Here is a 21125-nt window from a genome sequence, read left to right on the forward strand (position 1 = left end):
TTGGGGGTTCAAAGTGAGGGGTTTTGTACAGTGCAAGGGTCTGGAAACTGCTGTTCTATGTGTTTCTAAAACAAAAAAGAGTGGATTGCTCTGAAAAGCAGCTGCTCTTGGTTATTTGTGCCCCAAATAAATGCTGCTCACATTTTCTAGTCATTAGAAGTGTAATTGCCTCTATTGTAATTGTCCTGTGTCTGTTCCTGACTTCTTCCTGCAGGATGATACAATCAGTTAGTTTGAGACTTTATTACAGAGTTGGGAAGATAAAATATCAAGAGAATATTGATGTCCTCAATAACTGCTGCCTTTACAGAAGGCAGATAAATATTGAATGTGGGTGGATAATGCCACAGAAAACTTGAGGATGGTGAAGTCTAACATTTTGGAACAGAGGCATCAGGAGGGAAGGTTGGCCCTGCTCTTCCTCACTGCAGGGATCTCTGCTCAGATCAGTCACTCTGTGGCCCCTGGAGGCATTACCCTGTGAGTCTGTACTTCAGCTGGGACTCACAAAAACTGCAGGAAGAAGGGAAAAACAATCTTGGAAGGGTGGTTGTAGCTCCTTTATTTCAGTAAATCAGGTGTCCATTGCCAATGCACATTTTGGTGCTTCCTGTCATCTGGGCTGAGAGATGGAAATCAGGATTGATATTGGAAGTGCTTCCTGTCACCTCATGATATATTTTTAAGTTCCTGGGTCTGTGTTGTATGAAAACGCCTTTTCCATGCTTCTATTTTTAACTTTTTATTATTTTTTCCCCTTCATATATTTGCCCTCCACCTCCCCTTTTTCCTTTTTCTTTATTCTTTTCCTTTTTCCGTCTTTCTTTTTTTCCTTCCCCTCCCCTCGCAGTTCGGCGTTGCTGCAGCACCAGTGCCCGCAGCCCCACGCCAGCCCCACCCAGCTGGAGGCTTGTGGAGTTCTGCACTCCTCAGCACAAGGAGGACAAGCAGCTGCAGGAGAAGATGGTGAATTGTTCTGCATCTGAAGCATCTCCAGCGCCGAGAGACTGCCCGAGGAGGGCGCGGTTAGTGCGGGAAGGAGACAACTGAGAGGGGATCTCAGCAATCGACCCAGGATTGCCAAGGGCTGTCACGGAATGGTGCCAGGCGCTGTTCAGTGGTGCCCGGCCACAGGATGAGGAGCAGTGGCCATGAACTAAAGCACAAGAAGTTCTACCGCACCATGAGGAAGAACTTCTGTCCGTGGCGGGTGGCAGAGCTCCGAAAGAGCTGCCTGGGGAGGGTGTGGAGTTTCCCTCTCTGGAGACATTCCAGACCCACCTGTATGCGTTCCTGTGTCACCTGTTCTAGGTGACCCTGCCTTGGCAGAGGCTTGGACACTTGGACTGTGCAGAGGTCCCTTCCAGCCCCAAGAATTCTGAGGTTCTGTGATTCTGTGTCGCCGCGGAGGCGGCGGGTGGAGCACCGGCCCCCTTCCGTCTCTCGTTTCCCCCTCCCTCTCATGTCTCTCCCTTCCTCCCGTCCGTCCCTCCCTCCGTCCTTCCCTCCCTCCCGCCGTCTCCTGGCGACGCCCGGGACGCGGCGGCAGCGCCGGTGCCGCGGGCTTTGCTGTACGGCTGGTATTGCCGGTGCCGCGGGCATTGCCGTGCCGGTGCCCGGGCTTTGCCGTGCCGGGGCTTTGCCGTGCCGGGGCTTTGCCGAGCCGGTGCCCGGGCATTGCCGAGCCGGTGCCCGGGGTTTGCCGTGCCGGTGCCCGGGCTTTGCCGTGCCGGGGCATTGCCGTGCCGGTGCCCGGGCATTGCCGTGCCGGGGCTTTGCCGTGCCGGTGCCCGGGCATTGCCGTGCCGGTGCCCGGGCATTGCCGAGCCGGTGCCCGGCCTTTGCCGTGCCGCGGGCATTGCCGGTGTCCGGGCATTGCCGAGCCGCCGCCGCCGCCGCCATGAGCGCCCCGCAGCCCCGGTGAGTGGGGCGGGGCGGGGGGTCCGCTCCGTGTCGGTCTTTCAGCTCCGCGGGAACGGTGACAGGGTCGGGGCCAGCAGCGGCGCCTCCCTGCAGCCCGCGCCGGGGCTGGGGAGGACAGGGGGCCTGCGGGGGACAGGGGCGCTGGGGGTGCCCCGTGAGACACCCCGGGGAACCTGCCCGGCTGCGGGGAGCGCCGGGACCGCCGGGTCTCCCGGTGGGTTCCTCCGCGCAGGGCTGGCGGAGCCGCGGGGCTGCGGCTGCGGGTGGCTCCCTAGTGACCGGCAGGTTTTGGGTGCAGAGACTCCGCACCTCCCCGAGCTGATGTCACAGACAAGCGGTGAGGAACAGGGAATCTCTGCAGGTCTCTATGATAAAATCTGGCACATCCTGGTACAGTGGGCAATGATCTGAGTAAGGAAGCCGTGGTAGAACTCGCTCCTGGGCCACACAAGAAATCAGTGGCAGAACTCCTTTGGCTCCCAGTTCCGTGTCTGGCTGTGAGGCTTAAGACTTCCTGGGGGGGCGGGAGTGGCAGACAGGTGCCAGGTAGAGCACAGGCACCATGATCCCCTGTGACTCTGCCAATTAATAACTGAAGCCTTGGTGCTCTCTCACACATCATTTATTTGGTTATTACTGATTTAATTGCACTGTGAAATATTAGCTGTGAAGATTTGCTTTACAAAACACATAGGATGCCTGCTGTGGCTTTGTCTTGGTATCCTTCCAAATGAGTGAGAGTGGTCTTAAAATTTACCATGGTGCACAGCTCTGGGTCTGAATGTAGTGCTTTGGGTAAGCTTCCAGCTGAGAACAAATATACTGTTAATAAATAATACTGTCAATGATCACAAAAACCTAAATAACCTCAAATATAAAATTACTGCCCTAAGAGTGACATGTTGTCACTGGCTGCAATGCCAGAGAAACAAACATGACACTCATCTTGAGAAGAGCTTCAGACGTACTCCAGGAATCTATAGATCAGTCAGTTTAGGTTCTGTGCCAGGAAAATGGTTTGCTGTCCTAATAAAACCCCAGCATTTCAGAGAGAAGAATGAACAGGATAAATGGGCAGAGGAAAAGGAGTTCCAGGAATGCCCAGAAAAGGGATGTGATTACTGTGACACTGTAATGTGTTTTTCACAGTTTGCTGTGTTTTTTCCTAACATAGTTTTTGCCAATTCTGCACTCCTACCTGTTGCAGAGGTTTTGATGTTTGTGTATGGTTCTTAAATACTGGAATCTTGAACAAAACAGCTCAGATAAGAACTTCTCTTGCCCTTTTGTTGATGCCCTGAGCAGACTAAAGGGGATGGGTGGTTGCCTTGCTGGGCTGTTCCTGTCCATCCCCGAGGCAGCATTGGTGGCTGCAGGGCTGGAGTGTGGCTGCTCCAGGCAGCACGGTGCAGCCAGACCCCAGAGAATTGCATTCTTTCCAATGATTTAACGGGTTTTGATTCAGGCCCAACACATTTCCTTATTTCCTCCAATACCCTTTTGAACTTTGAATTTAATTCAACATTTTTGAGGGCCAGCTGGTTCCTAATTTAAGTGACAAAATACATGTTTTGAGACTTTGGTGAAACAGAAATTGCCACACCGCTGTGTTCAGGTGGGAGCTGCATTTTCACTAGTTACAGGATACCTTTACCTAACTAGTTTTGACTAGTCCAGGATATCTTAGATGGAAGGAAGTGAATGAAAAGGAACTGGATTGAGTTTCTTCTCTGCCTCAACATGCAGTTGCCAAGTGACACCATAAATGAGTACTTGTCAAAATTGTGGAATCTAGTGGTTTCAAATGCAAACTCTGGATAAAAAAGTAACATAGAACAGTTGCTATCATACCAGTGTTTAACCAACAGGTATAAAAGAGTAACCTACATTGTTTGTTTAAAGTTTAATTTATTGTTGGAAGCTACCTTTGAGGTTATTGTGAAACCCCACATAAAATTCCTGTAAATCTGTGATCTCTTTACTGTAAAAATTTTGTCCTTTTTTGCCTTGAACATGCTTTTGGGTGTGGCAGATCAGCACAGTAATAGACATATCACTGAATTATCCAGCTGAAGGGGATGTAATAGAGGCACAGTGCATTTAAATCTACAGCCAAAGAAAACAAAAGGGATCAGTCTCCTGTGTAACTGAAGCACGTCCTGCCCAGACAGCTCAGAAGTCAGGGTGAATATATTATGCAACATGTACCTGAGTGTGTAAACTGTACAAATGTGAAAGGATTTAGGGTATTACAAACTGCATCCTAGTGTCACTGACTTCTCTATTTGTCCTGATCTCCAGAGGGTGAAGTAAGATATGCTTGTGCTAAGATTAGTTGAAAAATATAACTGCTAATCATGGATGCTTCAGTTTTTGTGTTCAACTTTCACATCTGAGGTTCAGAATTTCAAAGCTCTGATCCCTGGTGACTGTGAGGATTGCAGTGAGGCCCTGGCACAGGTTGCCCGGAGAAGCTGTGGCTGCCCCATCCCTGGGAGTGCTCGGGGTCAGGTTGGAGGGGGCTCGGAGCAATGTGGGATAGTGGAAGGTGTCCCTGGCAGAGTGGAGGGGAGCTGTGTGTGTGCAGTGGCCTCCAGCCCCTCTGTCCTGCCCGGGGCTCATTGTCCAGGAGCTGCTGTGGAGCTGCTGGTGCCAGGGGCTGTCAGGGCTGGCCTGTCGGTCCCACGCTGCCGTGGTGGCAGCGCCATCCCACACTCAGCTCGTGGCGTTAGGGACAAGGCGTGTGTTTCTGAATTTCCAGGAGGCCATAAGATACTGCTTTTACATAACCTAATGGGCATTCATCTGACCAAATCCAGGATGATTTACTAAGGCAGCATTTTGTGTAGCAAACTATTGGGTAGCTCTGTTTAACTTAAACCGTAATAGTTTGTCAGTCAAGGCGATTACAAACATCTCCATTTTTTATTGCAGATTTCTTGAAACCTATAACAGTCTTACAGACAAACACCTGGTTGGATATTTCAACAATGCCAGGATAAGACGACATCTTCAGAAATCAGGACTGGTGAGACTGAGAAGTTTCCCTCAATTCTATGTTCAATTCAAAATGTTTTTATGCTTTTTTCCATATTTCCTTTTCCTCATTGGAGTTTCTCTCTGCAAAGTGTTTCAGTTTGCAGATATACAGCATCATATTGATTCACTCAGGTTTTTTACACTGTGAAATGTAAGCATCTTTGACTTGTTTAAATAGCTTCAGTGCTATTTTTCAAAACTGTTTAATGGAAAATGAAAGGATTTGGTAAAGGTGAATATGCTGAACATTTCATTAAAACTACAGGTGCACTCCTAGGTGTGACTCTCTTTTGCACAGGCAGGTGCAGTAGGGAGGCAAGTGTTTAATCCTGTGGGCAGTGGCCTGTGAAGGGCAAGGCTGAGCCCTATTAGAAATGTGGCTGCTGCTCCTTTCGTTTGGCTGCTGGAGCTCATGGGGTCAAAGATAATACAGTGCTGGAAGGTGAGCTCCAGCACCATGACACGGGCAGAGGTGGGAACTAACCAGGAGGAGGAAGGTCTTCTGGGAAATTGTACTGTTTCAAAACAAACTTTATTTCATTTCCTTTTCAGTAACATTATATTTGTGTGTGGCAGATCTCAAGGAGTGGAAGAATAATACCAGAGAAAGAATACCGTCTCCATGCCATGAGAAGGGACCACCAGAGACAGGCCCTGGAGTGCCTGGCTAATGCCATATCTCATAAGATCCTTGACATGGAGGTATGCCCTTGCTGAGGGTGTGTGAGCCTTCTCAGGTGTCTCCTCGCTGACAGCCAGGGGCTGCTAACTCACACTGGACTCTTCTCCATGTGTGGCCTCATGCTCCCCTGAAGGCTCTTTCCTGCTGGGAAAAGGGACAGTCTTTCTGCCTGACATTCCCCACATGGAACCTCCATGGAGCCTCTCAGTGTCAACCGTGCTATTGTGAGAGCATGCGCTGTCCTGCCTTCCTTACGGCTTTTTGACAGCTCTCAGATTATGAGGTGATATTCACAGGGCTAGTTTGCTTTAAAAAGCTCTGATAAAAACAAACCAGTTTGAACATGTTTATATATATATTATTTGAGTACAAAATTTGGGCACATTCTTGGGGGATATCAGGAATGGAGTTGGTTCCTACAACTTTACCAACTTTACCAGTGCTCAGTTGTTCCCTTGGCTGTGTGAACACACACAGGTAAAACACAAACAGATTCAAACCACAGCAGTTTCATTACAGGCCCCAGTGAGGGGAGTGGCCAGGGAGAAGGCATGGGACAGGCAGGACAGAAGCAAGAGTTCTTGCAGACACTGACATTTCATAATGCCCAGTAATGGGATTTCTCTTCCTCTTGTATTGATAGCGTCATCACCAGCGGGAGATAAAAAGGAGGGTTGAACATTCTGTGAGGAGCGACAGGATGCAGCCACTCAAGGTAAAGCTTGAGCACTGCTGGGTGCTGATGGGACCTGGCAGTTTTGCCTGTTAAGTAATAACCATAAGCCTGACCAGTGATTCACTGAGACAAATGCTCTGTCTCTGACACAGAAAAGTACAAGAAACAGGCAAGTAGAGGATGATCTTGCTCCAGTTACCTCTCCTTTGTCCAGAAGTTCAGGAGCTTCCATTTATGCATTTAATTCCTTTGAATCTAGTTATTCTTCTACTTCTGCAGTGTTCTTGGTTGGGTGATTTAATCATGAATTGCATGAAATGGTACCTCCTTGCATTTCTGTATTGTAATAAATGTATGTGCTGTCTGATATGTCTGTTTGATGCTCCTTTGTTCTCAGTATGACAAAAGTTATTAAATGTTCTCCTTTTCCAAGGCATCTGTGGTTTTACATACATTCTTCACATTCCTTCTCAGTTTTCCAAACTGAAGGTCCTCAGTCTGAGTCTAAGCTTTCTTACTGAGCCATTCCAGGCTTCTCATTACTGTTGCTATTTTTTTACCTTTTCTCGTTCTACAATTTCTGTTTTGAAATGGGGAACCATAACAGAATGAATAATTCAAGATACATTCTCCTCCTAGTAATTCTAGACCTCTCTGCTTTTGACTGCTGATGAGCACTGAGCTCATGTGTTTGGTTGTTTGCCTCTCCACAGGATTTGGGCAGAAATGGCATGTGAGTAATGAAAGAGGTTTTAGGAGTCTTCATTTTGGTGTCACGTAGGTTGAACTTGATTCTGTAGCTACAGTCATGGACATCCCATAGAAGTCAATAGTTCTTCTCCCCATGCAATCACCTGAATTCATATGGGAAAAGTCATCCTCATTTTGTCAGAAACATGCTCAGCATTTTATTTCTGTATTAGGAACCTGAATGATTGGAGAAGAGTGCCTTGAGAAGGTGTCTGCTTCATTAAGCAGCTGGTAAACAGTGTCAGATCTGTTAAATTGTAAATAATACATCTAAAAGCAAGTCATGGGGTAAAGAGAGGAGATCCCCTGAGAGACACTGGTCACTATGGAAATTGCAAAGGCGTTGTTTGCTGATGGAACTCCTGTGGCAGGAAGTCACCACATGCAAGCAGCTACTTTGGCACCCTGTCAAGGGATCCTGGGCTTGGATAATTTTGGAACGTAAACCAGAAGTGCTTCCTTCAGTAAGATGCCTGCAGATACCTGATCTGTGCTGCTGGGCTGGATGCAGGAGCCTGGCTGGAGCCAGCCATGTAATTTAATTCTCACCTCACCCATTCAGTGAATTCATCTGAAACGCTTGTCTGAGAGGAAAGGAGAAAGGCAGGTGGCTGAGCAAGGGAGGGTGAGAGACAGAGCTCTCTGTTTCCAGTGGGGCAGCCATCCCAGCATTGGTTGGTGAGAAGAGAGGGAGGGGAGAGGCTGCAGTCACAGCAGGGAAGTGACAGCTGCACTCAAATTTAAAAGAGACCTTCAAACAAACAAAGAATTGTGAGATACACAGAAACAAACATAAATTGAATGTGGCGGGTCAGCAGCTGTAGAGAGCTGCAGGAAAATGAATCAGAGGTGAGAACAAGTCTTTTTGCTTGTCTCTCACATTCTCCCATGATTTTCTTTCCTTCTTTAACCAGGTGTTCCACTGGGTCCAGGCCAGCTGATTGTCACAGCTGTCTAGTGAAAGACAGACACAATGAGACAATCCCTGTTTTTGGATTCAGTGCCTCAGAGACGTCAATTCTTTTTCTTTCAGGTGCACCATGTAAGAAATTCAGTGGAAGAAATCGTCCGTGTGCACTGCCCACACCCACCGCTTGCTCCGAGGTGCCACCACGAGCTGTGTCCTTTGGCGGCCAGAGAACGAGCTGGCCGTGCACAGTGGGTGAGCTCCATCAGCCTCTCCATGCTATCCTGGAAGCACAGGCAGCTGGAAGTGTGCACATGGACCTTGGCACAGAGCATTCACTGCCTGCATCGTTCTGGGTTAGGGCCTCAGCCTTGATCACTTGAGGCTGATTTCCCATCTGCCAAGTTCTGTTAAAGAGGAATCTCCAGAAGCTTGTGTTGCAGGAACAGCTCATCAAAACCTAGAAAAAACCCCCAAAACTTTGCTCTCTGATAAATCTGCTCAGCCTTTCCCTTTTAGCTGCCTCATGACCTCAGGGAGGCCGGTATCAGTGTGTTGAACATTGTCAGCAGACACAGGGGCTATAGACAAGGTTACACACGTTGTAAAGCCCTGAAAATGGTGGGAGTCTTTTAGAAAACAGAGTTGAAGGGATAAAATCAGACTGGAGCTCATTTCAGAGGCCTGTGGTCTAGGAGCTCTGGCTTTTGCTCTTTGTTAACAGCAAAGAAGGAATGTTGATATACTCTTGAAATATAATGGTACTAAAGCCTAAAGTCAAAGGTCAAATATTTAGCTCAGTTTCAACTGGTTCTCTGTATCAATAATGATAATTGGTGCAGATTGAAGAGAAACTTTTGAGTCCTGAATGACCTTCTCTCCACACAGAGGGCACATGGAGTTGATTGTTGTGGTGGACATTATCCTCATCAGCACCGAACCATGGAGCCTGCCCTCTCTAAGGTGGTGAGTTAACCTCAGTGAAACAGGTGTTTCATTTTAACTTGGTATTCTGAAGGGTATACAAGGAAAACATGAAATAAAACAGTCAGAAAAAAGCTGAATATTGAACAAAAGTAGGTACATTTTTGTTGTGCACTCTCTCTGGGTCCATGTGCTGAAATCCATAGCAAACTGCTACAGTTTCTGTAAGTTCATTGTGTTTGCTCCAAGGCTGTGTGGTGAAGAGACAATAGCAAACCTTGTATTTACGGCCAAGAGTTGTTTTGAGTGGTCAGTTAGAGGTGCCTGAAGGGGTTGTGTCCTATAGGTACCTGAAATTACTTGTCACTTCCAGATATCTTCATCAGTGCTATTACATTTCTGTGTGGTGCTGCTCTGCACTGGAATCTGCACTGACAAAACCTGAGATTTTGTCATTGTTTTCTTTCTCCTTTTGTAGAGTTCCTTGCGACCCAATACGGCTCCAGGAAATGTGCAGCAGCCCCCTCACCTCCAGCCCCTCCACGGCTGGGCTGCAGCCAGGTCGGTACCAAAGGCTTCCAAACAGAAGTGCCATGTACTGGAACATGATCAGCAGTGTGTCCGTGGGGTGAGGCCATACTTCTTTCTGAAAAGATCATTTCGGGGACAGTTTGATAATGTTGTTTAAGTACTGTAGTTCCCAGAACTGTATATAATGAGGAACATCCCTTTCAAATGGGAACAACTTTTATTTAAACTGTCCTTTTTCACTTCCCCTCAATTTTCAAGACACCGTCTCATTGGTCATTATAATGCCTAGTTCTTGATCACAGAGAGTAAAAATGTGGTAACTTACCTTTTATAGTACAAAATCACACTAGTGGTCTGGGAGAATGAGGCTCAAACATGATCTTGATATATTTGCAGTTACTTTCAAGTGGTATTTGGACTTATCTTCTGTTCCAGAAAAACATAATGTGATTGGTTTTGTGATATGTGTTCCGTGGGGTGAGAGGGTTTTGGAGTGGGACTGTGATCTGCTGCCACTGGCTGGGAGATTTACACCACTGTGTAAATAGCTCCCTTCTGATCTGTGTTTGCTGTGTATCAGGATGGTCACGATTCCTTCTCCAAGAATTTGCTGGTTGGTCTGCTTATGTCTATTCAAATTATAGGTGATTTAATGGTTTCTTTAGTGCTCACAACTGACGAAACAGCTACACGAGATGTCAGTTCTGAGAACATGATGCAGAACTCAGAGCCACAGCATGCAGCATCCACAGAACTCGTTCTCTAGTGATGTCTTACTCTTAAGGGCTGAGGTCCATTTCATTCTGCGAGAGGATGAAATCTCTGTTCAGAGGAGGAAGAAGCATTTTGAAGCACATCTTGTGTAACTGATGCCAAGTGATGTTTTTGTGGGCCGACTGGCTGCTCTGGGGATGTGCTTCCCAGCTGCAGGGCTGTGCAGGGTTCTGTCTGACATGAGACCTCTCTGGGGCTGGAGCCAGGGCTTGGTGTGCAGGGCTGTCTGTACCTCTGAGGGTGACATTTGCGGGCAATATGAATCTTGCCTTGCAAATTAAAAGAAAGGGGTTTAGCCCGGAAATATTGTAATGAGCAAGATTTCAGGCCCTGAGTTAAGGAGCCGTTTCAGAAGGATGCAGGTTGCTCGATGCACCTCGCAGCCGGACCTCGGCCGGTTCCATCTGCTGGGGCGGTGTTTTTGCAGAAGCTGCGCCACTCTCCTGAACTGTTTTTCCAGGGGGAGAGGCACGCCTTGCGGCTGCTGAGCTCGGCGGGGCGCACGGCGGGCGCGGCCCCGCTCCGGCTCCCCGCCTTCGGGCGCTGCTGCCCGGTCCCGGTGTCGGTGTCGGTGCCGGTGTCGGTCCCGGTGCCGGTGCCGGTGCCGGTGCCGCCGCCCCGCCTGCGCAGGAGGCGCCGCCGCGCCCGGGCGCTCCGGCCAGAGCCGTCCACGGCGCGGCGCTTCTACCCCACCACGGCCTTCAACGAGCAGGTGCTGGTCAGGGTGAGTGGTCTCTGCCCGTGCACGGGGTGCTGCGTTCCTCCTGGGGTGCTTGCCGCACGCTGAAAGATGTGCGTACCCAGTCTGCATAAAGAAAATGTATAACTATTAAAATACATAATTGCTATGCATGTCTCTGTAAACGAAAACATTTGGTGTTTTTCCTCCGCTGGGGAGAAAAAAAATGCTGAACAACAACCTACAGCAACTGTTATTCAAAGCCTTCCCCTTGAGTCAGTCTGATCCTGTCTCTAGCACTAGAATCTCAGGGGTCTGTGAAATGAACACCTCATCAGTGACAGCCTCCAGCCAGTTTTAACTCCTGTAAATAAAGCTGTAGGAATCCAGGACTGGGAGGGATGATATGGGTCATTAAATGTGGTCCCTGCAATTTAGGGCTATTCAATGCATTGGGTTTTCAGTTGGAAACATATCCCAGACCCTCTGCATGTTACAAACACTTCCCAATTTTATCAGCTCAGCACTTGTTATAAAAGCCTGGAAGTCTCAAGTGCTGCACAGACGTGAGCTTTGTTTTCACCCCTTGTTGGAAGCTGAAGGCATTTCTGTGCATTTTCTGCTGCAGAATACTAGAGGGTACCCCAAGTCCCCGTTGTGCAGCAACGCCTTTGTCACCATGGTCTACCGAGGAAAGAGTAAGCACGTGTCTCTCCGTGAGTTCAAGGATGAAATCAGAGTCGATCAGCAACACTGTGGAACAGAAAACATTTGTGTCTATAGAGGCCAGCTGTTGGAAGGAGGTAAGGATGCAGTCATAGTTTATATTGGCTCTGGCAACATCGTTTTTTGCTAAAACTTTGCCCTGACATCAGAATGATTTCAGCTCAGCTTGGTCAAGATATATGCATCCAGGGATGTTTATACCATCTGCCTCCACATTAAATCTGGATCTACTATCCCATGGTTTAAAGTGAGGTTACAATCACTTCTACAATGACGGCAGAAGAATTTAGAGAATTGATTTAACAAAATACTTGTGGCTTAGGTTAATTTTCTGTAGAGATATATAGTTAATAGAACAGTTGTAGGAATAAATTGTCCTTAAAAGAGGGTCATCTGCATTGCTAAAATACATCAGTGAATGTTATTCCAGAAGGAAAAGTATACAGTGGGAGCCCAGTTCCCATCTCTTTTTGTATGAGTGCAGTTCCATCACACCAGTAAAAGATGAATTTTGTTCTGGGAAACTGGACACAGGAAATGTCTGGGAGGCTCTGGTCTTTGTCCTGCTGTAGCAGTGGGTGGCCAAACTGACAGTGTGACACTTGTCCTAGCTGTCCCACCTTAGGATTCCGGGGCTGGCGAGAGCCAGGGCTGTGTGTGGAGGGGTTTAACCATTACCATTAACCATTTGTGGAGTTTAACCATTTGAACAGCCCTGAGAGCCCCAGTGCCTGTCCACAGAGGGCTGGGTGCTCTGCTGATGCAGCTGAGCTACAGCACTTGCAACAGGCTGACAGTGAAGTGTGATATTTTTCTTTGAACCCTTTCTTTCTGTGATTGCAGATACCTTCCAGTTCACCTCCAAGAGGCACCTGGGTTTCCCATTCAGCCTCACCTTTTATCTCAACGGGCTGCAGGTTGAGAGGCTGAGCTCTTGCTGTGAGTACAGATATCAGAGGTGTTCCCAGCTGCGAGGCACAAACAGCTACTTCAGGGTTCTGCATGTGACCGGAGCCCCTCCCTGCTACAGGTGTGGAGAAAGTACACTTTGCTCACTGGGACCTCCTTTTGAGAGAGTTTCTAGCTTGTTTCTCTTCTCTTATCTCTCTGCCTGCTCTGTTTCTCAGTGCCCATGGAAGGTGCAGGAGGCAGTAATGCTGCCTGCAAGCATAAGCAGCATTACTGTCCTTCAGGAAGAACTGCATCTGTGTTGGGGGAGCTCTCCAGTATTTCAGGGTGCTTCTCACTGTGGGTCACTGAGGCAGTGCAGAGGCAGATGGGAGCTTGTTTTCACTGCTAATAACAAGCTGAACTCACTCTGTCTGCTGCCCTCCATTGTTCAAAGGAAGAAATATGCAATACATGCCAATTTGTTTTATTTTATAGGTGCATTACTGCGATGGGTCTGGACAAAAAGCTATTCCCCCCCAAGAAGAGGAAGACTAGGTGCTGTCAGAGGCACGTGTGTTGCTGGCATCATGCTATGCACTGTCACCCATGTGACTGCAGCCTTGAGCGTGGATCAGGGGAAGATTCAGCATCAGTGATCATACGTGCTCTTGAAGCGAATGGGGAGACTGTTGCGGACACTCTGGATACTGCAGAGGAGTCCAGCGATGAGGAAACAGAAAACCAGTCCAGTCAGGAGAGCGAAGACAGCCAGCCAGACATCAGTAACAGTGGTACAGTATTCCCAAACAGGGGATGGGAAATGGGAGAGGATGTGGTGATGTCTGTATCACATCACATTTACAGAGAGATTTTAATTCCTACTTCCTATTCCTATTTTTGCTTTCACAGTTCTGCATTGTTGCTGCTCATCTGCCACTTATTAGTCCCTCCAGATGTGTGTTTGGGATTAATGAAGCGTTTTTCCTTCAGGAGGAGCTGCCCTTCTGAGAGTTACCTAAAGAGACCTCACTGCTAACACTGCAATTGATTTTTCATACAGAAAAATAAATCTCCTTATTCCCTTAGTTCTCATTGTCTTGGTAATTGTTTGTCTAACTGGTTCTGCATCAGGAACTCTTCATTTTTGTCCTTGGTGGTCTGTCACTTCAGGATGTTAAAAGCCCTGATGCAAGGAAAGGAGGGCAGCAATAAAACCTGCGAAGTGAGGAACGATGGGCACAAGGGACAGCGGGTGTGGCAGCAGTGGCAGCTCACCTGCACGGTGCAGGTGAGCTCCCTGCATGCACAGGGAGCCCGCAGCAGCAGTGCATTCTGCATTTTGGGTGGGGATCGCCAGCATCCCTGCGCTGGTGCCTGGGATCTGCACAGCACAGCTTTGGGGAAGGGGAGTCTGCCCTGATGCAGCCGCAGGGGGAGGGTCTTCACCCAGAGAGCCAGGCAGGGTGCTGTGAAGGGCTGGGAACTGGACTCGAGCATCCCTGTGGGTCCCTTCCAGCTCAGCTTTCCCTGTGACCTGTCAGAGGTCACGGCTTGTCAGGCTGGGGCCAGGCTGGAGCCCAGAATGGGGATGGAAGAGGTGATTCTTTGTTTGTGCTGGGTTTTCCCCTGGCCCTGGAGGAGCACGTCAGAGCAGTGTGATAACAGAGTGCCTTTGGCTGGAGTTCATGAAATTCACTGAGCTTGTGAGACACTTTGCTATTTGGCCATGTCAATACACATCTATCATACTTAACACTACAATATATCACCTTTCTCCACTTTTCTCAACTGTTTGTAAATTTTTTTCCATCACAACCAGTTTTTCTCCTGTAATGAGAGATTCTTACATTTAATTCTGAGTTTTCCCAGCTCTAAATTTTTCTAGTACTTTCCATGGCTGGTAATTTTGTTGATTTTTGTTTTAATGTATTAATCATACTTGTAGTTTTGCTGCATTTTGGCTACTCTATGAAGAACACAATCCTTTTTATGACAGTATGCTATTACAATTCCTATCTGTGGTCTTAGATTCTCTCATGGCTTTAAAAAGAATGAACACATTCAAGGGCAAAAGGAGATTAAAGACTTCTATCTGGTTAAAAAGAACTTTATTAATTGTGAATTCTGTTTCCTGCCTCACACTATGATTCTTCTTTTTTAGAATATGATGAAGATTTTGAACCAGATGAAGAAGTTAATGAAGAAGGAAAGACTGGTGATCAAATGAATAGAATGCCAGAGTCATCCTCAGATGATAAAAACCATAATTTAGACTATGGAAAGGAGAGTGAAACCTTATCCCAGAAGGGACTGCAGGCTTCTGACAGTGAGAAAGATGAAAGTGATGGATATTCTGATGACGAGGGCTCTGAAGATGAGCAACAAGGTTAGTTTTGTTCATAACAAGGCTTGGAAAAGCTGACCTGGTGCATGATTTTCCTGTGATGGAGGAATAGTACTCTGAGTGGGAATCTAAACTGGGGCTGTAAGGTTTCTTGGTGCAACATGCTTTTCAGAACATGCACTTCTGCATGGTTTATAGTTCTGACACTTTACTCAGCCTGACTGGATTTTTCTGCCTTGAGTTAGACCAATCTCTTCTTGAACCCATGTAGATTGTGCACAGCAGCAAGGCTGTGCAGCAGTCAGCTCTGCTGTTAGATGAAGGATTACTCCTTTTTTCCCCTCAAATTTTCCATTTATGAATTTAATATGATGATGTCCATATGTTTTCTTAGAAGAGACAGTGAACTTCATCTCCAGTTCAACCCAAAGGGTTTACACATGGTTTTGGAGATCTTTCTAATATTCAGTGAGTTAACAGAAGGGCACTGAGGGATTGTTGCTGTGGTTGAAGTCCTTTATCAAAATGACATATCAAAAATGAAGCTGTTGGTCTGTGCTAAGCCCTGTCTGAGCTATATTTAGAGGGGCATTTGGAGGTGTATTTCTGCGTGATTGATAGAACTACTCTGGTTTATTGCCATTATCAGAAAATCTCTCCACGTTAAATGGCTTTAATTTTAATACTTCATACACCTGGGCAATGTTCTTGTAGTTACACTTTCTGGAATGTTGTCACAATATCCTCAGATGGTGTAATTCAGAGAATGCTATTGGATGGGCTTGTGCCCCTCTGTGAGTGCCGGGCGAATGCAGAAGTTTAGTGACAAATACTAAATTAAAGTTTGCTGTTTTCAGAGAGGAGGCCTGCAGACTCTCTCTCATCCATGAGCACTCAGTGCAGCACTGAGACTGACTCTCATTCTGACACAAGGACAGACAATGTGAATGGCAAAGAGGACTGCAATATCAGAGGTACCTCTGATAGCCCAGAACATGCACACTATGGAAATGAGAATGGGGAGAAGAAACTGCTCAGAATGGAGGGAAATCAGGAGACTTCTGCACTGGAAAAGAAAGGAATAGATGAAGCAGAACAGGCAAAACCAGAAGCTCTAACAGCAAGGGAAGATACTCGAATTTTTCATGAAAACATAATGGCAGTGCAGCATCACGATCCTGAGGTTAATGGGAAATTCAAACAGACTGAACTGGGAGACAGTAACACGAATGAGGAGGAGAGGTGTCCTCCAGTGCCTTGGGACAGCAGGGAATTGAACATGGAGGATGGCAACGAAGAGTCTCCTTGGTGTGCGGAGGGTGGGGGTGAGTACAGTCCCTCTGCACAGCTCTGCACGGCTCTGCACAGCTCTGCACGGCTCTGCACGGCTCTGCACGGCTCTGCACGGCTGTGGACAGCTCTGCACGGCTCTGCACGGCTCTGCATGGCTGTGCATGGCTCTGCACGGCTCTGCACAGCTCTGCACGGCTCTGCACGGCTCTGTACGGCTCTGCACAGCTCTGCACGGCTCTGTACGGCTCTGCACAGCTCTGCACGGCTCTGCACAGCTCTGCACGGCTCTGCACGGCTCTGCACGGCTCTGCACGGCTGTGCATGGCTCTGCACGGCTCTGCACGGCTCTGCACAGCTCTGCACGGCTCTGCATGGCTGTGCATGGCTCTGCACGGCTGTGCACAGCTCTGCACGGCTCTGCACGGCTCTGCACGGCTCTGCACGGCTCTGCATGGCTGTGCATGGCTCTGCACGGCTGTGCACGGCTCTGCACGGCTCTGCACGGCTGTGCACGGCTCTGTACGGCTGTGCACGGCTGTGCACGGCTGTGCACGGCTCTGCACGGCTCTGCACGGCTCTGTATGGCTGTGCACGGCTCTGCACGGCTCTGCACGGCTCTGCACGGCTCTGCACGGCTGTGCACGGCTCTGCACGGCTCTGCACGGCTCTGCACGGCTGTGCACGGCTCTGCACGGCTCTGCATGGCTCTGCACGGCTCTGCACGGCTCTGCACGGCTCTGCACGGCTCTGCACGGCTCTGTATGGCTCTGCACAGCTGTGCACGGCTCTGTACGGCTCTGCACGGCTCTGCACGGCTCTGCACGGCTCTGCACGGCTCTGTATGGCTGTGCACGGCTCTGCACGGCTCTGCACGGCTGTGCACGGCTCTGTACGGCTCTGTACGGCTGTGCACGGCTGTGCACGGCTGTGCACGGCTCTGCACGGCTCTGCACGGCCGTGCACGGCCGTGCACGGCTCTGCATGGCTCTGCATGGCTCTGCACGGCTCTGCACGGCTCCGCACGGCTCTGCACGGCTCTGCATGCCTGTGCTGCTGTGTTTGCCTTTGTGCTCCTTCATGGTGCAGCTGGGGACCTGCTGGAGCTCAGGATCCACTCAGAATGTAACACTGGCTCTGACACTGGAATGTTTCTCTGCTGGTGTTTTAAGTGTGAGGATTTGTCGAAAAATGAATTTTAAACCATTTTAAAGCTGAGATGGCTGGATGGCTGCTACTCCCCTTTTGCTCTTTTGCTCTTTAATGGTTTCTCTTCTTTGCTTCCTGTTTTCTTTGTGATAGTTTTTGAAGACTGCAAACCAGTCCAGGAGGAAATAGCGAAAGCAACTGGAAATGATCATCCTGTGAATTCTGACCCTGAACCTGGTGATTTGTGTGCCAGTGAGGAAGAAAAGAATGCAGCAAATACAGAGCATGATGCCAGTGGAGGTAAGATTGGCTGTCAGTCAGGGACGAGGATTAAATTGCTCACCTGGAGTATTTTAACAGAAGTGTTCGTCCTTTCCCTTTCCTTTGCCTATCAAAGTCTTCTTGTGCTTTTTTCTTTCCTAACTTTTAAAAAATAGGTGATGACTAGCTGGCATCTATAGTCATGTATAATCAATGCTTTTTTGGCAGTTAAAGGGTTCTAGGAGAAGAATTCAGGCCATAAAAACCCTGTGAGTCAGGAAAATAGCTGTGGAAAGCAGTAATGTAGTGAGGTCCCATGTGCTTCCAGGTAGTGTGCAGCCTCCTTGGGAATTGGTTTGGTTCCCAGGGGCAGGAATCAACCCTGTTTTATTCCCTGTTTTAATTACAGAACCCACAGGAAGCTGAATGTTCTTCCTCCTTTGTGTGCATATTTCACACGAGCAATTTGCCAGCTGTTTGTGACTTTCTGAGTGTCACTGTCAAGCTTATAGGGGTTGCACACACACACACACACACACGAGCTCCCTGCAGGCAGGGAGGGAGGCAGAGCAGGCATGACTGGCCTTGCATCAACATTTCCCATACATTTTTTATGCCAGATGCCAGAACAGCAGCACTAAAGACACAGTAGCACAGCAATTTCTGTTTGGGTGCCCAGGCTGCTGTCCCTCATTGCTGGGCAGAAATGGCACCTTTAGCACTACCCCTGTAAAGCATGTCACACTGAGGTGGGGCTGAGTAAACCAATGTTCGATTATTTCCTAATAGCACCAGATGGAAGCTCCTTGGCGGAAGGGAAGAGAAGCCTTGATGAGCAGGAGGCAGCAGCACGAGCAGTGCGAGAGGAGCAGGGGACAGGGCAGGGACGAGCCCTGGAGCAGGACGGAGCTGCTGAGGGAGGGCTTGGCAGCAGAGAGGGCGGAGGAGAAGCCGCACGGGCAGGGGATTCCCTGCCCCAGGCAGGCATGGGGACTGCGCTGGAGGAATCCGCACCCGAGGAGGGCGCCGTGGCAGAGGAACATCCCAAAGGAAAGGGAGCAGCGGAGGCAGCAGTGGAGCTGGGCACGGAGGTGTCACCCGGGGAGCAGGAGGTGCTGGTGCAGGGGACGGAGAGAGAGGTGGCACTGGGACAGCCGGCAGCTGGGGCAGAGGGGCCAGCTGGGGCGCTGCCAGGGTGGGAGGCAGACGGAGCCATGCCCCGGGGGCAGGAGGGGGCTGGGGGCATCACTGAGGAGGAGGAGGAGGCTGCAGGGGAAGGCCTCCAAGGAGCAGTAGGGCCGGCAGCAGAGGAGGAGGTGAGTGAGCCAGTGTCTGAGGCAGGGGAGTCCCCAGGGCAGGGAGGGTCTGCAGGGGAGGACGCTACGGTGGGTGCTGTGTCAGAGGGAGAGGAGGCTGTGGAGGGTGCTGACGTGGCAGCAGGTGGGATTGCCAGAGCTGACGGCCCTGAAGGAGAAGAGGCTGTTGAAGAAGACGTTTCTGAAGGGCAAGAGGCTATGAGAAAGCCTGGGGCTCTCTGGGAACCACCGGGGGATAAGGAAACAGGAGAAGCAGTGCCTGGAGGGGAGGGGTTTGTAAAGCCAAGTGAGTTTTCCCAGCTGCAGGCGTCAGGGGAAGAGTGGATGGAGACGGGGAAAGGTGTCCCAAGAGCAGCAGCGCTTGAGAGTGCTCAGGCGTGGGAGGTGGGAGGGAATGCTCTCCGGAGAGCGGAGGACACGATGGAAGAGTCTGTGGAGCCTGACAAGGGTCCTGTACTGGAAGTGACACCTGGGTTAGGGGCACTGGGGGGTGCTCGGGGGGATCCTGTCACTGAAGGGTCAGTACAGGAGGAGGAGGAGGAGGAGAGTGCAGCACTTAGGAGTGGAAACCCGTCCGAGGGCAGCAAAGCAGAGACAGAGAGGGCAGTGAGAGGAACAGCCGAAGGAGAGGTGGTGGGAGGGTCTGCAGGGGCGGCCGGAGCGGGCTCGGGAGGTGAAAAGGAGGCCACAGAGGGAGCAGCAGGTTCAGAGGAGCCGGCAGCTGGGACGGAGGGGTGGCTGAGCTGTGTTGAAGTGAGAGGGAAGGGGAGGTCTCCCGGGGAGGGGGTGGTGGGCGAGGCGGCGCTGCCGGCCCCGGGGCTGGGCGGGCCCCGGGCAGGGCAGCCCGGGCTGGTGGCCATCGCCGTGCTGGGCGGCCGGGCCGCGCCGGGAGCCCTGGCCGGGGACCCGACCGTGGCTGGGCTGGGCACACGGGCGGTGGCACAGGAGGGGGTGACAGGAGCGGTGCTGGGGGCACAGGAGGTGCCAGCCAAGGGAAGGGCGGCGGTCGGGGAGCCTGGGAGCGGCGGGGAAGGGGTGGCCGATGGAGCTGTGGCTGGTGGGCGAGCGGTGAGCCAGGAGGCAGCAGGAGGGTGCGAGGGAAGGGCAGAGACACCGGCGGGAGCCGAGCGCCGGGACGAGGCGGGGCGGGAGTCGGGCGCAGGGCGGCTCGGGTCCCCACGGCACGGGGAAGTGCTCGGAACAGGGGCCCTGGGGGAACAGGCGGCTGCAGAAACCTCCCCGAGCACCCCTGCCCGCGGCGATGGGCGGCTGGAAGCGAGGGGCAGAGGGTCCACAGGAGGCGAGGGGCTGTGCCTGGGCACCCAGCCGCAGCTGGCAGAGACAGGGACAGCGCGGGGCGAGGACGGGCGGCAGGAGCAGGGCATGGAGCGGGCAGCAGTGAAAGGCGAGGGGGAACAGCCCTGTGAAAACACGAGAGAGAGCGAGGTGGCGGATGTGCCGGAGGGTGCCGGGGGCGCTGCTGGAGCCGGGGAGCAGAGGAAGGACAGTCCCGCCGGAGCGAGCCCGCGGGTCCTGGCAGCCGCTGCGGTGGGCGAGAGGAGCCGCAGGCCCTGGCAGGTGAGTCCCGTGTGGGTCAACCACTGCCCCCCGCAGTGCCCAGGCTGGGTCCTGTGAGAGACAGAGGATGCACCGCCCCGTCCCGTTCCTTATCCCTTCCTTAAATGCTGCTGATGGTATCCGGGTCAAGGGATGGTAAATCCTTTTGGGTGGCGTCTTCTGCATTGTTTCCTGCTCCCAAAATCCCGTGCAAATACATCTCTTTGCTGTGGCACTGATTCTCACAGCCCTCCGCCCTCCCTCCCCTGCGGCCGTGCGGAGCAGCTCGCCCTACCCAGCGTGTCACAGTTCTGGGGGCACTGGGTGAGCCCTGGGGGCACTGGGTGAGCCCTGGGGACACTCGGCTTCCCTGTCACTCTGGCCTGTCCTTGCAGGAGATGTCACAGCAGTACCTCAGTAGCTCAGCCCGTTTTCTGTGGTGTTTGGTCACTGTTTTGCAGGACGGTGCAGACCCAGACCCACCCATCATGTCCTCAGAACAGCCTCAGGATGGGGAAGAAACTCTGCTCTGAGCTTTTTCTGCACTGCTCAGTGTTGTGTCGTGCAGCGCGCACTCAGCTGGCTGTGGGTGTGTGCCGGCTGGGCTGTCACTCCTCTCCTTACTCTGAGCACCACAAGCTCCTGTCACGTTTCACTGGAGCAGCTCCTCAGCGTGCAGCAGACGACTGAGACCAGCTTGTGTTTG

The 21125-nt window shown here is 50.7% G+C and overlaps 2 protein-coding genes across 4 annotated transcripts; one reads left to right on the forward strand and one right to left on the reverse strand.

Moving 5' to 3' along the window:
• Positions 1-393: 393 nt before the first annotated feature.
• Positions 394-1914, reverse strand: LOC134555340 (uncharacterized). The gene is made up of 2 exons (XM_063406838.1): positions 1793-1914; positions 394-1732 (listed from the first exon to the last, which is right to left on the reverse strand). The coding sequence occupies exons 1-2, from the start codon at positions 1900-1902 to the stop codon at positions 1174-1176; spliced, it is 669 nt and encodes a 222-aa protein (XP_063262908.1). The 5' UTR covers positions 1903-1914; the 3' UTR covers positions 394-1173.
• On the forward strand, positions 1804-20987 carry ERICH3 (glutamate rich 3). Of its 3 annotated transcripts, XM_063406834.1 has the most exons (16): positions 1804-1920; positions 4858-4951; positions 5539-5664; positions 6288-6359; positions 8104-8232; positions 8866-8943; positions 9380-9529; positions 10667-10930; positions 11514-11688; positions 12455-12641; positions 12998-13293; positions 14664-14888; positions 15704-16171; positions 17439-17585; positions 18336-20440; positions 20881-20987. In XM_063406834.1, the coding sequence occupies exons 1-16, from the start codon at positions 1901-1903 to the stop codon at positions 20950-20952; spliced, it is 4608 nt and encodes a 1535-aa protein (XP_063262904.1). In that variant the 5' UTR covers positions 1804-1900; the 3' UTR covers positions 20953-20987. The 3 variants fall into 3 exon arrangements, with proteins under 3 accessions (XP_063262904.1, XP_063262903.1, XP_063262902.1); XM_063406833.1 differs by lacking the exon at positions 15704-16171; XM_063406832.1 differs by lacking the exon at positions 9380-9529 and having other exon boundaries at positions 8866-8940.
• The last annotated feature ends 138 nt before the right edge of the window (positions 20988-21125 follow it).

The sequence above is a fragment of the Prinia subflava genome, chromosome 10 (genome assembly GCF_021018805.1).
Source record: "Prinia subflava isolate CZ2003 ecotype Zambia chromosome 10, Cam_Psub_1.2, whole genome shotgun sequence".
NCBI classification, from domain to species: domain Eukaryota; kingdom Metazoa; phylum Chordata; class Aves; order Passeriformes; family Cisticolidae; genus Prinia; species Prinia subflava.